Here is a 14442-nt window from a genome sequence, read left to right as displayed (position 1 = left end):
GAGACGAAAAGAGTGCGCCGACTCCCTGTAATTGCCATATAAACGTCCGTTGAAAACAACAATTTAAACGTCTATCCGGATCACTCTAGGCATTGGCATTCTAAATGTTGTTAAATGACATTCTAATCTCCCTTGCTAATTTTGACTGTCTTGCAGAAATAACAATAAACTCCATTCTCATGCAAGTATTAGAGACAATTTATTTTTCTTCCTTTTACGTACCTATAACGGAACCTCTGAGTATCGTGGGCTACCAGATGGAAATGTATAATTATACATATTAACAGAAGAGCCGGCTTGAAAGTAGTAGGCTTAGACATGTAGCTAGTAATCAATCATCTTTTTTCCCTACTATATGTTCTAGCTGTAAAAAAATGCATCAACTTTTTTTTTCCTTTTTGCGCTCTGACGTTGAGATATATGAAGTCATAATAATGGCACTGGAAGTAGGGAACAAAGGGCAGAACGTTTTGTAGGACATTACTGCGAATTGTTCTAAAGGTGGTTGGTGGTTAGTAACCGTGTTTTGACTGCTGTAGGCACAAACATCTTTATTACCACCGCTATTTTTCGGTGGTGCTTTCTTATCTCTACTGACAACACTATGTATCGGTAAATTAGGTGCTCTGTATTAACAGCCAGTTTCATGGTAAAACCCATCTACGAGCATTTTGTTTATACCACTGCGAACATAACTAGCTGCACACTGTTGTATGCATTCGTGCAAACTTTCAATCGTGTTACTATGGCATCTGAGGAACCTCCCTTGCGGTCGGATATCCTGTTGTTTCTTTCCTATGATTATCTCCAAACCAATTTTTGAGGATCTATCCTACTTGATGTGATTTTTAACAAGAAATTAATAGATCAGTAAATCCCTAGACAGAGGCGTGGTGTCAAAAAATGAATCAACTTTAAAAGATTAACAGATCTAGAAATATGCGTACACCTCAGTTTCAAACCGCATTGACATTAGGGTCACGTAGATGCGGTCGTGGTTTTGGAATCACTATTTTTAATATAGCGGAGTTTTTTACGAACGCCGTGGAGAGCTAAATCTCAAAAAACATTCTTAACGCGTTTTGCGGTGAGGTGACTAATGTCTTAGATATCTAACTTAAGACAATGACATAGGGAGGACATGATTTCGTGTTTTTATTTGAGAAGGTGCAAAAAAGGGTTTATATTTCTTTGTACTTACTGGCGTAATGTACACACTAAAGACTATGAGTAGACGAAACGTTGGATTGACCGGTCAGAGGAATTTTGTTATTCGGCTTCCTACCGTCTTTCATTTGCGTCGATTACACGTGAAATTATAAGTAGAAAAGTATTCTTTGATAAATAGTTTAAAATGTAATAAGCTTTAGAGTTTTCCTTCCGTTGACAAAATTATCTAATAAGTGCTACCAAAGATACAATGGAAATTGAGGGGCTCTAAGTTTGCACGAAAGTTTTTTCATGAATAAAGAATTTGAATGAATACAGAGTTTGTACTCAATATTTCTTAATATGCTTAATTGGAACAAACGGACATATCACATTAGTACACTGCAGTAAATACCCGGCCGTTGGGCGAAACGTTATTCCACATATTATAAAGGTCACAGCGGGTGCCCTAGGACAGTGATAATAAATTGCACTAGAGATCTACAGTATATCATTCTTAGTGAAACCTCATAATAACATTTGGCCAAGCTACACATAAACTAAGTCCCTATCGTCCATGAAAAAATAGGGTTATCTGAATTTCGCCATAGAGAGCATTATTTCCCACCTTTTTAACTCTTGTCCTCAAAATCGATATTTAGAGACATGGATGTCCGATTCTAAGACATTTAACAGTTTATCATTCCTGAGATGAGCAATCCAAGACTACAATTATAGCCGATAACAAGTTAACTTACGACTTTCCTTTTTGCCTTTAATGTTTGTTTAGCACGCATGGTGTGCCTTCTTCTTGGGTGTTGATACAATTCCAAAAGCGTGCTTGGTAAGTATATTATTTTCTAATAATGCAAAAACAATGTTATGCTTAATACCCGTAGTGCACGTTGTAGGAAACAGATTCTATTCCATAAAATTTTCCCTACGCCAGTATAAGAGCTCTTGTGTATATATTAGCCATTCCTAGTTTTCCATGGGTTCTTAACATATTTTTTAAATTACGCTTGAATGTTGGATGCCAAAATATCCATGAAAAATCCTTCCCCACATTAGTTTAGAAGATTTAGATTAACGATGGTTCCTTACAAAAGGGTCAAACAGAGGCCAGATCATAACAATAAGAATATAGATATTCTTTCGACTCATTTTTGTCCCTTTGTTACATTCTTACATGTGCAAGAATTGCACTAAAATCAATACATGCTCACAATATCAAGATTCTATACGCTATTGGGATCCAACGGTGAGAGTTGTAGATAGTCCCTAATTGTCCGTTTTTTAGGGAACATCTCATCACTTTTAACATCTGGAACTACTACAATATCATCTCCAGGAATCCAATTAATAGGTGTCATAATCTTTCCATTAGTTTTGTATACTAGCTGTAACGAATCCAAACACCGAAGAATCTCAGCCGTATTTCTACCTGTAGACAATGGGTATATTTGTATCAGTCTGACAATTTTATTTGGATCTATGATATAGACAGTTCTAAGTGGTATAAGCTGCGGTTTACCTGTAGTTAATGCATGCAAATCTATCATGGAGAACTGAGTTGCCACTTTTTTCTCTTCATCGCAGATGATAGGAAAATTTATACTAATTCCTGTAATTGATTCAATATCTTGGATCCACTTCAAGTGTGAAGCTTTATCATTTGTTGATAAACCCAATAACACACAATCACGGGCAGTAAATTCGTCTTGTAGTGCACCAAACGCACCTATTTCAGTAGTACAGATGGGGGTGAAATCTGCTGGATGAGAAAAGAATATACACCATTTTCCCTGCGTATACTGATAGAAGTCTATTGCTCCCATAGATGTCATTGATTGAAAGTTTGGCGCTTTCGCTCCGATATAAATTGATTGCTTGGGTAGTATGCTTGTCATGACAACCTTTTGTATATATTAATTGTGGTATCTTCGCTCTCTGAGGAATGATTATCTATATTGAATATGGGATATGAGAATTTATTTTCCCTATTTGAAGACAATGACCTATCTTTGTATAACCCTTACAAACCGCTCTGTTGGATACGATTTTACAACACCTCAAGTTGTTGTTTGTTTGTTTGTTTTTATTGTAGTCGTTTGAACGCTTTTAAATTCATGAGGTATCTATAAAACTTAAAGTTTTCTCTGATATCATCATAGTATACTAATTGCATTATACAACATGAAATGAAGATAGGAAAAGAAAATAAAGTGACTAAAAGTCATAACATCTGTTTATTCATTAAAACACGATGGGGACTACATATCTACATAAAGTTTATTAACGGATTAAATATAATGGGGGTTGCGTTTGAGCTTGAATTTGAATATAGAGAGTTCTGTTAAAAGAAATAAAACGCACCAGACGTCGATTCCTTTCACAACTCTTTCAAAAAAATGTGTATCGTGAAAACACAATACATTTATTCCCTGGCTTGCAGAGTTCTTAGGGTGAAGATGATGATAATTTACAGGTCAATTCATAATGACTAAAAAAAAGCTTAGAGTGCAAAGAGGAACAAACAAAAAAAAAGATAAAGAAAACACGTAACATCTGTGTTTTAGTTTACATTTAGTTGTTTTCTGGTCTCAACTTTCTAACTTCCTTACCAACTCTCCAGATTTCCATGTTTCTGATGGTTTCTAGTTCAGCTTCCAACTTTTCTCTGTAGTCCGGTTGAGAGTTGAATTCCAAAGATCTCTTGGTTTCGGAACCGTTCTTGGTAGATTCGTACAAGTCTTGGAACACAGGCTTCAAAGCGTTCTTGAAGATTGGGTACCAGTCCAAAGCACCTCTTCTAGCGGTGGTAGAGCAGGCGTCGTACATGTAATCCATACCGTACTTACCGATCAAGGGGTATAGAGATTGGGTAGCTTCTTCAACAGTTTCGTTAAAGGCTTCAGATGGGGAGTGACCGTTTTCTCTCAAAACTTCGTATTGAGCCAAGAACATACCGTGAATACCACCCATTAGACAACCTCTTTCACCGTACAAGTCAGAGTTGACTTCCTTTTCGAAGGTAGTTTGGTAAACGTAACCGGAACCAACAGCGACGGCCAAGGCTTGTGCCTTTTCGTGAGCCTTACCGGAAACATCGTTCCAGACAGCGTAGGAAGAGTTGATACCTCTACCTTCCTTGAACAAGGATCTGACAGTTCTACCGGAACCCTTTGGAGCAACTAAGATGACATCGATGTCCGTTGGTGGTTCAACGTGGGTCAAGTCCTTGAAAACAGGGGAGAAACCATGGGAGAAGTACAAAGTCTTTTCCTTTGTCAACAATGGCTTCAAAGCTGGCCATGTTTCGGATTGAGCGGCGTCAGACAACAAGTTCATGACGTAAGTACCCTTTTTAACAGCTTCTTGCACGTCGAACAAGTTTTCACCTGGAACCCAACCGTCTTCGATAGCGGCCTTCCAGGAAGCACCGTTCTTTCTAACACCTACGATAACGTTCAAACCGTTGTCTCTCAAGTTCAAACCTTGACCGTAACCTTGGGAACCGTAACCAATCAAAGCCAAAGTGTCGTCCTTGAAGTAGTTTAACAACTTTTCTCTTGGCCAGTCGGCTCTTTCGTAAACAGTTTCTTCGACACCACCAAAGTTAATTTGCTTAATACCTCTAGTAGCAACCAATGGCTTGGCAGCAAAGGCAGTGGAACGCAAACCAGAAGTGGCAGTCTTTCTGGCAGCAACAGAGAGAGCTCTCTTTGCAGTGATTGCACGAGAGTTGGCAATCAATTGTCTGGTAGCTTGCTTAGTGGCTTGTCTGAACATCGTATAATGCAATTGCTGGTGGTGTATTAAAAGCTGGGCTTTTGTATGCTTTTCTGTGCTATAAAAGAACTAAATACAATTGTAAAAATATACATAGACTATTAGAAAAGGGGATTAAGTGATCACAACAACCCTATTGATGAATAAAGGTGTGTCTTATATACACACAAATATGATGATGGTGGTGACCCATTTTTTTTTTAGTTTTTTTTTTTTTTATTGTTATTTTCCATCCAATGATTGAATTTTTCACTTTTTCAGTCCATCTGTTGCTTCAGCCTTAGAAAGGCTTGCACACACTGACAACAAAATAAGTGAAAAATTATTGATTTTTTTTTGATTTTTTCGTTCATTAATTACTTACTCAATGTATCATCATCAGTCCACGTAGAGTCATCGCCAGGCTCAAGCCGACTAAAGTGATATGTCCAGACTGAGAGAGGGCTCCGTCTATCCTGCACTAGCGGAATTGTACTGATTAGCAGATTGAGCCTGTATCGGGATCTGGGGCGTGGTAGGCTATGCAACACTAGGTCGAGCGAGTCAATCACTGGACAGCGGGCCGCTACTCTTTGCCGGTGTGACTAATTAATTGATGTGTGGGAACAGGCTGTCGAATATATTGCAGTGCAAATGGTGCCAAAAAAAAAAAAAAAAAAAAAAGAGCGGCCCGCTCGTCCCCTTCGTAGAATAAGGATCTCCTGTTCAGGGCATCTTGGCCTGTTTTAGAACGAAGAAGCCTGAACAGGCGCTATGCATCGTTAGTTTAACCATTATTTTTTTTAATTTTCGGCTTAGTGAACGTAAAATGTCGCTATCTTCCGGTACCGGACCGCAAGGTGCAAAAACCGGGATTTATGAATTTTTTAATTTTTAATCCGGGTAATACAAAGGATGGATGATGATGAATAGTTGGGTGTTGGTATATAGTGTTACCCGGCATTCGATCCCGTTCTCCTATCCTCCTCATTCGTATCTTCTACTTTTTCATCATTTCGCTCCAAAGGGCCAGTTTCACAGCTTAAAATCTATCAGGGAGACAAAAAGTGTAAATGAATACTGCAAAAGTATATTTTTTTTTCTTCTTTTAAGGGTTAATGGTTATACATTTTGATAGCTACTAGAAAATACACATTTAGTGTGTTTGTTTCTTGTCACAAACACACACATTTCTCCTCTATTATCTGCGCTTTAAATCTTCTCCTCTTTAATCCGAACCTCTGTTAGGCTTATTCGTCTTGTAGGCCCCTTCTCCTACTTATTGGCTTCTGCATTTTTTACGTATATAGATTTTTTTTTTTTGGGCTCTTCTCATTTTCTTCAGCTATTATGTTTGTTTAAGCGAAAAATAGAATACATCAAATATTATTCACAAATCACACTATCATCACTCCCTTTGGTATAAACCCCTTCTTGAACACAAAGGAGTATTTGGAACGTGAAAACACCCAGAGACATCAAATATGAGCGTTTGTTTAACAGTCACAAAAAGTATCGCCTTGGTTTCTGCAGGATTGAACTCCGGACTCTGTTTTGGCGGAGTGTTTCAACCAAAGGATGCCGTTAGTGGTAAGGCCATTAACATTAACACTACTGGTCGTGAGATAGCTATTGGACTTCTAAGTTCGTTATCGGCAGCCTTTTATGGGGCCAGTTACTTTGGTGCTCCCACACAGTGGAAGCACCCTTACCTACTCTACGCTGGTGCGCTAGCATTCGTATCTGTCGGTGCCACTGCCGTGAAGCTTGCCAAGCGTGCGATCTGCCACCCACGTGACAATCACGCGACTCCATCCGCTTCCTCTGGCAACGAGAAGCAAGCGTCGACGGATGATGCTGCAGACGCTATTTCCTCCAACGACCATGATTCGCAAGAGGATTCGGTTGTGTTGGTCTCGGAGTCGAGCAACCACAGTGCAGGCGAAGAACAACAGCACAAATCCGATGGAAATGCTGATACTGAAGCTCTATTACCAAGCAAGACACAGTCAGAACCTTTGAAAAAGAAATCCAAGTGCTGTTGTTCTCCTCTGGCTCCATTCACATCAGATTGCGTACTAGATGTCGTGCGCACGGTGTCATCCGTTGGCCTACTACTACTCGGTACTATTGGTGGTCTAGGGGAACCTTTAGCCTTGTTGTGAAGTAGATGAAGATTGAGAAGATAAAAAACAACAACAAGAGAGAATTCCTTGCTTGCTCCTAGTACATAGATTAGGTATAGCTACTACTCCTAGTACTTCTGATACTCCTATTTACGCAATTCATATCATATTCATTTATTAGCTGGCCCTATTTGATCTTATTTGATCCATATTAGTCTTTTTCGACCTTTTTTCTTTCTTATAGCTTGAAGGGTTAGGTCAAGTTAAGTAAATAAGTAAGTAAGTATACACCCGCACAAAACGTTCATACATATTCCGTCTCTATGGTAATACGTACATTCATACTCATTAGTTTCATCTAAAAAAGCCTTAAAATGCTTCAAGCTACGAAAAGCGAAGGGCCAGAGCTACACAAGAAGCGGACCAACAACTACGAATTCCGGAAGGAAAGCTGGTGCTCGCCGTTACAACTCCGTATAGCTAGGCAAATAATGTACTATGGTGTTCCACAAGAGCCCATTCATACCTCAGACCTCCCCCTTCTTCCTCGTTCAATATCCACGTAACTCAAGTAACTACGCCACGGCTAAGTAAAAGGCACTACTGAAGACTTTGAGAGCACGTTTTATTTTGTGCGAGCTGTTCTTTTGCTTATCTACTTGTTTCTTTTACTTTTTTTCGCGCACGCCCTGACACACTACTACTACTCTCCATCCTTTGCTATCTCTCCCTTTCTTAACGAAAGAACTGCTTGCAAGCTATAGCTATAGGAACGTAGATGGGGCAGAAAGCAGGGCAGTTTGGCGATACTCCTCGGTACTGTTTTCACAGCACAACAACGGTTCACCCTTGCCCACCTATCTCTTCTTGCTCTTCTCCTAGTGATGCAATAGGGGACTTTCTTGTGGTTTCTCGTTTCTTTGTTGTAAAAACCTGAAGAAAACAGATTATTTGATCGGTAACCAAGAGCTACACCCTTCTTTGCATCTTTTGTTCTTGGTGGAAAGTAGAAGCCTCGACAGAAACTAGCGTGCAGGCATGTTTCCGCTCACGTAAGATATGCGTGGATGCAATATTCTTTACGATAACTCGAAAACATTCTCATGTACTCTAAACCCAGGTGGGGTCAGTAGTGAACTAGATTTCCTTGTAGAGAGTGGAGGAGGGAAGATGAGGAGGAAGGGGAGGAAAGAGGAAGAGGAGCGTTCAGCGTTGCTGCTTGTTTTCACTGTCACTGAGTAAGCGATGATGTATGCGTGAATTATATAATATCCGTCCGGTAGTTAGTGTAGGATGCTACATACTGTCCAGACAGAGTGGACTAGACTAGACTAGACTAGACTAGACGGTCGTTTATTCATGGAAACTATGGTTTCGAGACACTGTGTGCCGGAGCCAGCTCGTGCGGTATTTTCTAAAGAGACTTCGGGAGTTGCAGCCGTTGCAAATAGACCACAAGCTTTATGCTTAGCTTGCTAGGTAACTTGTGCGAATATTTGGTTATTCGGATTCGAGATCTTCAGTTTCTTTTGGGAATACAGGCATGGATACTGTGAAGTTGCTATCAATTAATTAATCAATCACTCATTCAAATAATTACTGTGTGAGAATGCGTGTTAATTTTTTTTTTCTTCTTCTTGCAGTGACGATATCCAATTCTTCACTGCATCACCGCTGACATTCTTTTCTCTCCTCTAATAATACGTAGGTTTTGGGCCGTACTCTTATTACTTTTTGCACATAGTTTGTTCCTGCATTATTTTGGATATCTCTTTACCATGGTAAAAGTACTTAGGAGAAACATAGGGTACGGAATCGTATACTGAATGCACGAACACATGTATATATATACCAGTGTGTTGAGCTTGAAAACACCAATGCGGCTGGGGGGGGTGAGAGTCGTTAATTACGTAGCGTAACTTCTGATGATATTTACATGTTTACTAGTTCTCTTATTATACTTCCTTAGTTTCTGTCTATTTACAAGTTATAGTTCCATCTCTCACCAATTCACGGTTAGGCAATCAATTAAACGGTACTGTCCATAGTTACCATCGCTCGTTAAGTACTCTGTCATCGAGTATAGAGAAACGAACCAACAACGGCTACCATAGTTCTGTTGACCCTTTCGCAAGGACATTAGGGTTATATTACATTTAAAATTTTATTGAATCGAAGAGCGGGCCTGGAAATGGCATTCTGTTGTTCGGTTTAAATCTCGTCCCCTTAAAAAACTTCACATACGCACAACTTTTCTGACCAGGAAACTGAAGAGAAAGGATTCTCGAGTTATGTACCAGCCCTTAGATATCATCCAAACTGGATCATTCAGCACGGTTTATCGTGCCTACGATACTCGCTCCGGAGAGTATGTTGCGTTAAAAGTCGTCGCCAAGCCTGAAAGCCCAGAAAAGCTAGATGCAATCACAGCTTTAGTCAAAAACGAACTAAAGATTTTGAAAAGACTAGGGAACAGACATCCAAATATCTGCGCATTGCTCGATTTTTACCAAGATGACTCAAATTTTGTATTTGTCCTCGAATACTGTCACAACGGTGATTTGTACGACTACATGAAGCTGGTCAAAGAATCAGCAGACTCACAAGAATACACTGGTAAACCAGATTCCTTGCCAAGCATATCTAGATTGCAATTTCACTCGTTGGTTTATCAATTGTGTTCAGCATTGAGCTACTGCCACTCTTTAGGGATTGCTCATCGAGACTTCAAGCCTGAAAACGTCTTGGTGACGAACACGGGAAAGGTAAAACTCACAGACTTTGGGCTATCGCATATGGGAGAGCAGGCCTCTGACCATAGAATCGGAACGGAAAAATACTTGGCCCCAGAAACTTTTACCCACTCAGGCTCATACAACACTTATAGCGCAGATTTTTGGTCGTTAGGTATCTCTATTCTATACATTATGTTCGGTTCCTGTCCATTTAGATCGGCGGACAGAAATTCGTCCAAAAAGAATACCAACTTCCTTGCATTCCAAGATAACCCAGTTCAATTTGTAAAGCAGTACTACTTACCAAATTTACTCGATGTTGACGTCGAGGCTGGTTGCGATTCATTCCCTCCGCTATTTTCTAAAAGACATTCTATCATTACGAGTCCAAAGTATTGGCTTGAAGTAGTGCCAAACACATCAAACTTGGAACATATACTTTTGAATGTTTCTTGCCTGGTAATATCACATCTCCTATGCTCGCCATCAAACCGCAGTATGGAGTCATTTTGGTACAGACTAGACAATTTCATCACTGTTTTGAAAATGCAAACCGGCAGTGAAATTTCATCGGTACCTCCATCATTGACACAGAATCAAGAGTACATTGAATTTACCGATCCACCATCTCCACAATCAATAAGCTCGGCGTCGTTCAGAATGTCTAGTCTTGGATCTATGTCTAGACCATTCGAGGAGTTTATGCCTCGCAGCTTTTCGAGTGAATCGTGGGATTTTGATTGGGATGCAGGAAACAGTTGGTTAAACAATGTCAAACCGGTATCTTTGCAACAAAATTCTACAATGTAAAAATTTATTACTAGTTTGTTGTTGTATTTGCGCAGCTATTACTTCGTTCTGTTTAACCTATTCGTTTTCTTTTAGTTTATAAAGTTAGAGGTGAGTTCTCTATTCTTAAATTCTATTTGTTTGTTGTAAGTTTGTTGCGTTGTTTAAAGACCCCAATAATTCGCGTAACATTTTTCTTTTGTGTAGCATTTACATTTACATTTCTCCGTTAGTCAATATCTGAAAAGTCTGTGTTGTCTTGAAAATTAATATAGTTTCACCTATCCCTTAATAGCTTTGCAGTACACAATAGCTCCGTTTTCTACCTTTGGTGAGAAGTCTATCTTTCTTTTGCCAACTATTTGAACGTCGTCTATAACGTGCTTCGTAATCTTGTCGCAATCCTCATTCAACCCGAAAATGAAAAGGCCAGATAGCTTTGTTTCTTCTTCAGCCAGTTTGATACTTTCCGGTTGATCCACAGCCAAAGGATGTGTCTCCCATCTCATGAAAACCTCGTTATCGTTCACATCGAGGCTCTTGATTCGTACCCTATTTTCAGTCTGGAAGAGCAAGTTATTCAGGAGAAAGCGTATACTGTTCCAAACCGCATAGTATTTCGTGATTCCAGTAAATGTGGGCAAGTAAGGATGCGTGACAGGCATTATTTTTAATTCTACATCGCTACTGAGTCGCGGCTCGTGCAAAGATGTCTGCAAAAGATGCGGTACGTTCGATTGCAAATACGTTATGGTACATCCCAAATTAACTCTACGAACATCCTGTGGAGACATTTTCTTCCCATTACTATTCAAATCAGCACATCCAGAAGTACCGCTATACCTGCGAACTCCGATTCTGTTTATAATCCTCAAATTATACCTTAAACTATGGAAAAGTGGTTTCATTCTTCTTAATTCTAACATAAGGGAAAAAAAACCCTGACAACGACAAATAAAAGCCTAAATTTGATCTTGTCAGTACACTTCCTTATTCACTGGATGCAATGCTTCCTTGATGTAATTATAATCTGGCCCGACAATAAACTGTTTCGGTCACTGTTCTCTAAAGGTCTCTTCACACATCAAAATATATTAAAAGCTTTCCACATAGAGTGCTGATAAAATATTGGTGAGATGAGATGAGATGAGATGAGAGCTATGAAAATGGCAAATTGCCAAAATGTGAATAACCCTCCCTGCCATGCCAATCAACTTTGCAAAAGGCATGAAAAACAAAAAAAAAAAAAACAGAAGGAGAACCGGAACCCCAACCGAACACTGTTACCCTAACATACAAAGAGGGTTCCCGTTTTTCGAGCATTTTTTTTTTCTTCTTCTGCCACTGCTTCCAAAAAACTTTCTTTCCAGCATGAAAAGCTAGCAGTAGTAGAGATGGCCAAAAATTAATTTTACATTTTGAATTTGAAGTTTTAGAACTAGAATTAATTCGATTTGGATTTATTTAGTCTTAGTTTGTAGTCTGCATAAAGAAAGAGAGTCTTTTGTTAAGTCTATCCCCACTTTTTATCACATTCATACACTTGGATCAAACCAAAATTGTACCTCCGAGTACTAGAATAACTGATAATCAAGTTTTGATATCCTCTATTGGATAACTTACGGAAGTTTCGATTGGGGTTTTTAATAATTTTCCAGGCGGTAATTGAAAGAGTAAAATATAAGCTAGGATGTCATCTCAGTTGTTTGCTAGGACCAGTTCCAGCGTCGAAGTTTTCCAAGGGTATCCATCATTCGAGCAGATCACGCCTAGTAATAAGAAGAGCCAGAATGATGGCGAAGGAGAATCAGAAGTTGAAGGGAAAGTAATTCAGTCTTTGTTGTCACCATGTGGCCGTTTTATGGCCAAGTCATACGAAAACAAGGTAATTCTGCTAATTGGCGAGAACTGGGAAAATACCTTGATAGAACTACCTCTAAAGAACGTCTACGATCTAAAGTTTTCTCCAAGCGGAAACTTTTTGTCGACTTGGGAAAGACCATTGGTTGACGATGCAGAACATTTAAACTGTAAGATCTGGCATCTAAATGAACACCCAGTGTCTACTGAGCCAAAATACAGCTACAAAGTGTCCACCCAGAGTTCATGGACTTTACAATTCTCTCAGTTAGATGACTATGCTATCAAGTCATTTGGTAAGGAACTCCGCATCGTTAAGTTGACCGGTGAAAATGCATTCAATTTCGACAAGCCATTTGCCACCTTGACCCCAGAACAACCATTTACAACTTACCAGATATCCCCTGCCGAACATCCAACTATCTGCACATTCACCAAGGAAAAATCAGGTAAGCCAGCACAGTTGACCATCTGGCCTATAACCACCGGTAAAATCACCAAGCAAATCGTCACCAAGCAATTCTTCAAGGCAGACTCATGCCATTTGAAATGGAACTCATTGGGTAATGCTATTTTATGTTTAACTACAACCGACTTTGACCATTCAAACAAATCCTACTACGGTGAGAACAATCTATATTTGTTGTCCTTCCAAGGTGTTAATGGCTCCTTAGGAGGTGAATCTGTTCGTGTACCACTTGGAAAAGAGGGTCCCATCCACGATTTCCAGTGGTCTCCAACCTCAAGACAGTTTGGTGTCATATATGGGTTTATGCCGGCTACTATTACGTTCTTTGATTTGAAGGGTAATGCCATCCATTCTTTGAACGAACAAAGAAAAAACACGTTGGAATTTGCGCCAAATGGGAAATACATTCTCGTCGGTGGTTTTGGTAACCTTCAAGGTTCTGTCGACATTTTGGATAGACACGACAAGTTCAGATGCATTAGTAAATTCAGTGCCGCGAACACCTCGGTATGCAAATGGTCACCAGGTGGTGAGTTCATTCTTACTGCTACAACTTCTCCAAGATTGAGAGTCGACAATGGATTGAAGGTCTGGCACTACTCTGGTACTTTGGTATTTGTGAAGGAATACAAAGAGTTACTAAAGGTTGACTGGAGAACAGACTGTCCATTCAGAATCATTAAAGATGGCTACCTAACGAACGGGAATAAGTTGAAGGATGAGGAATTGAGACAAGATCCTAAACTCAAGAAACACCAACTAGAGATTCACCCAGTTGTTACTCAGTTCAATTTAAAGAACCCTAACAAATCATCATCTAATTCAGGAGCCAAAAAGCCCGCTGGTGCTTACAAACCACCACATGCGAGAAGGGCCAATGTCGTCCCAGGTACTAACAAGCCTAGATCTCCTCAACCCACCTCTACTCCTATTCCACAAACTACGGCTAGTCAAACTTCCCCAGAGGAAAAGAAGATTAGATCTTTGTTGAAGAAATTAAGAGCCATTGATGCACTAAAAGTAAAGCAAGCTGAGGGGGCTAAATTGGAAAACACCCAAGTCACGAAGATCGAGTCTGAGCCCAAGATTCTAAAAGAGTTGGAACTACTTGGCTGGAAGGGCGAGAAGATCGATTCATAAAAGGAAAAACAAAATACAATAGTTCCTCATAGACACTACATGTATGCATAAACACACTGCACTACCGAAAGTATCATACATACAAGTAGAAAAGTATATTCAGTCATGTAGAAAGAGTAATAAACACTTATATATATATTACATATAGATATTTCGACTTAGCCTTAGCAAAATATTATTATTACAATGCATGACAATAGAATCTAAAACAGTTTTTCGTCCACTTTTCGGGATGGTGGAAATCAGAAATAATAAAAAAATAAAAGAAGTTTTGCCAACAAAAAAATTGGTCGCGCCCGGATTCGAACCGGGGTTAATGGAATGTTCGAGACTTGATTGTGCCTCCTATTGGAAGCGCTTCTCAGAATCCACGGTGATAACCTCTACACTACGCAACCTTGAA

The 14442-nt window shown here is 39.5% G+C and overlaps 6 protein-coding genes and 1 non-coding gene across 7 annotated transcripts; 3 read left to right on the top strand and 4 right to left on the bottom strand.

The window, feature by feature from the left end:
• Window positions 1-2387: 2387 nt before the first annotated feature.
• PRX1a (peroxiredoxin family protein) lies at window positions 2388-3059 on the bottom strand (the record flags this gene model as incomplete). Its single annotated transcript, XM_022819165.1, has 1 exon — window positions 2388-3059. The coding sequence occupies one exon, from the start codon at window positions 3057-3059 to the stop codon at window positions 2388-2390; it is 672 nt and encodes a 223-aa protein (XP_022675758.1).
• A 676-nt stretch (window positions 3060-3735) lies between these two features.
• Window positions 3736-4941, bottom strand: ILV5 (ketol-acid reductoisomerase; the record flags this gene model as incomplete). Its single annotated transcript, XM_022819164.1, has 1 exon — window positions 3736-4941. One exon carries the CDS (start codon window positions 4939-4941, stop codon window positions 3736-3738), a length of 1206 nt encoding a protein of 401 aa, XP_022675757.1.
• Window positions 4942-6404: 1463 nt separating this feature from the next.
• Window positions 6405-7085, top strand: ATG33 (Atg33p; the record flags this gene model as incomplete). Its single annotated transcript, XM_022819162.1, has 1 exon — window positions 6405-7085. One exon carries the CDS (start codon window positions 6405-6407, stop codon window positions 7083-7085), a length of 681 nt encoding a protein of 226 aa, XP_022675756.1.
• Window positions 7086-9337: 2252 nt separating this feature from the next.
• On the top strand, window positions 9338-10591 carry FMP48 (protein kinase FMP48; the record flags this gene model as incomplete). The annotated part of the gene is made up of 1 exon (XM_022819161.1): window positions 9338-10591. The coding sequence occupies one exon, from the start codon at window positions 9338-9340 to the stop codon at window positions 10589-10591; it is 1254 nt and encodes a 417-aa protein (XP_022675755.1).
• Window positions 10592-10851: 260 nt separating this feature from the next.
• On the bottom strand, window positions 10852-11496 carry MCO32 (Mco32p; the record flags this gene model as incomplete). The annotated part of the gene is made up of 1 exon (XM_022819160.1): window positions 10852-11496. The coding sequence occupies one exon, from the start codon at window positions 11494-11496 to the stop codon at window positions 10852-10854; it is 645 nt and encodes a 214-aa protein (XP_022675754.1).
• Window positions 11497-12260: 764 nt separating this feature from the next.
• On the top strand, window positions 12261-14039 carry KLMA_30627 (translation initiation factor 2A; the record flags this gene model as incomplete). Its single annotated transcript, XM_022819159.1, has 1 exon — window positions 12261-14039. The coding sequence occupies one exon, from the start codon at window positions 12261-12263 to the stop codon at window positions 14037-14039; it is 1779 nt and encodes a 592-aa protein (XP_022675753.1).
• Window positions 14040-14326: 287 nt separating this feature from the next.
• Window positions 14327-14437, bottom strand: KLMA_R322. The gene is made up of 2 exons: window positions 14402-14437; window positions 14327-14362 (listed from the first exon to the last, which is right to left on the bottom strand). It is a non-coding gene; the product is annotated as a tRNA-Gln (tRNA).
• Between the last annotated feature and the right edge of the window lie 5 nt (window positions 14438-14442).

This window comes from Kluyveromyces marxianus, chromosome 3 (genome assembly GCF_001417885.1).
Source record: "Kluyveromyces marxianus DMKU3-1042 DNA, complete genome, chromosome 3".
Lineage (NCBI taxonomy): Eukaryota > Fungi > Ascomycota > Saccharomycetes > Saccharomycetales > Saccharomycetaceae > Kluyveromyces > Kluyveromyces marxianus.
Note: the sequence above shows the minus strand (reverse complement) of the source record. Positions and strands in the feature narration are given on the sequence as shown.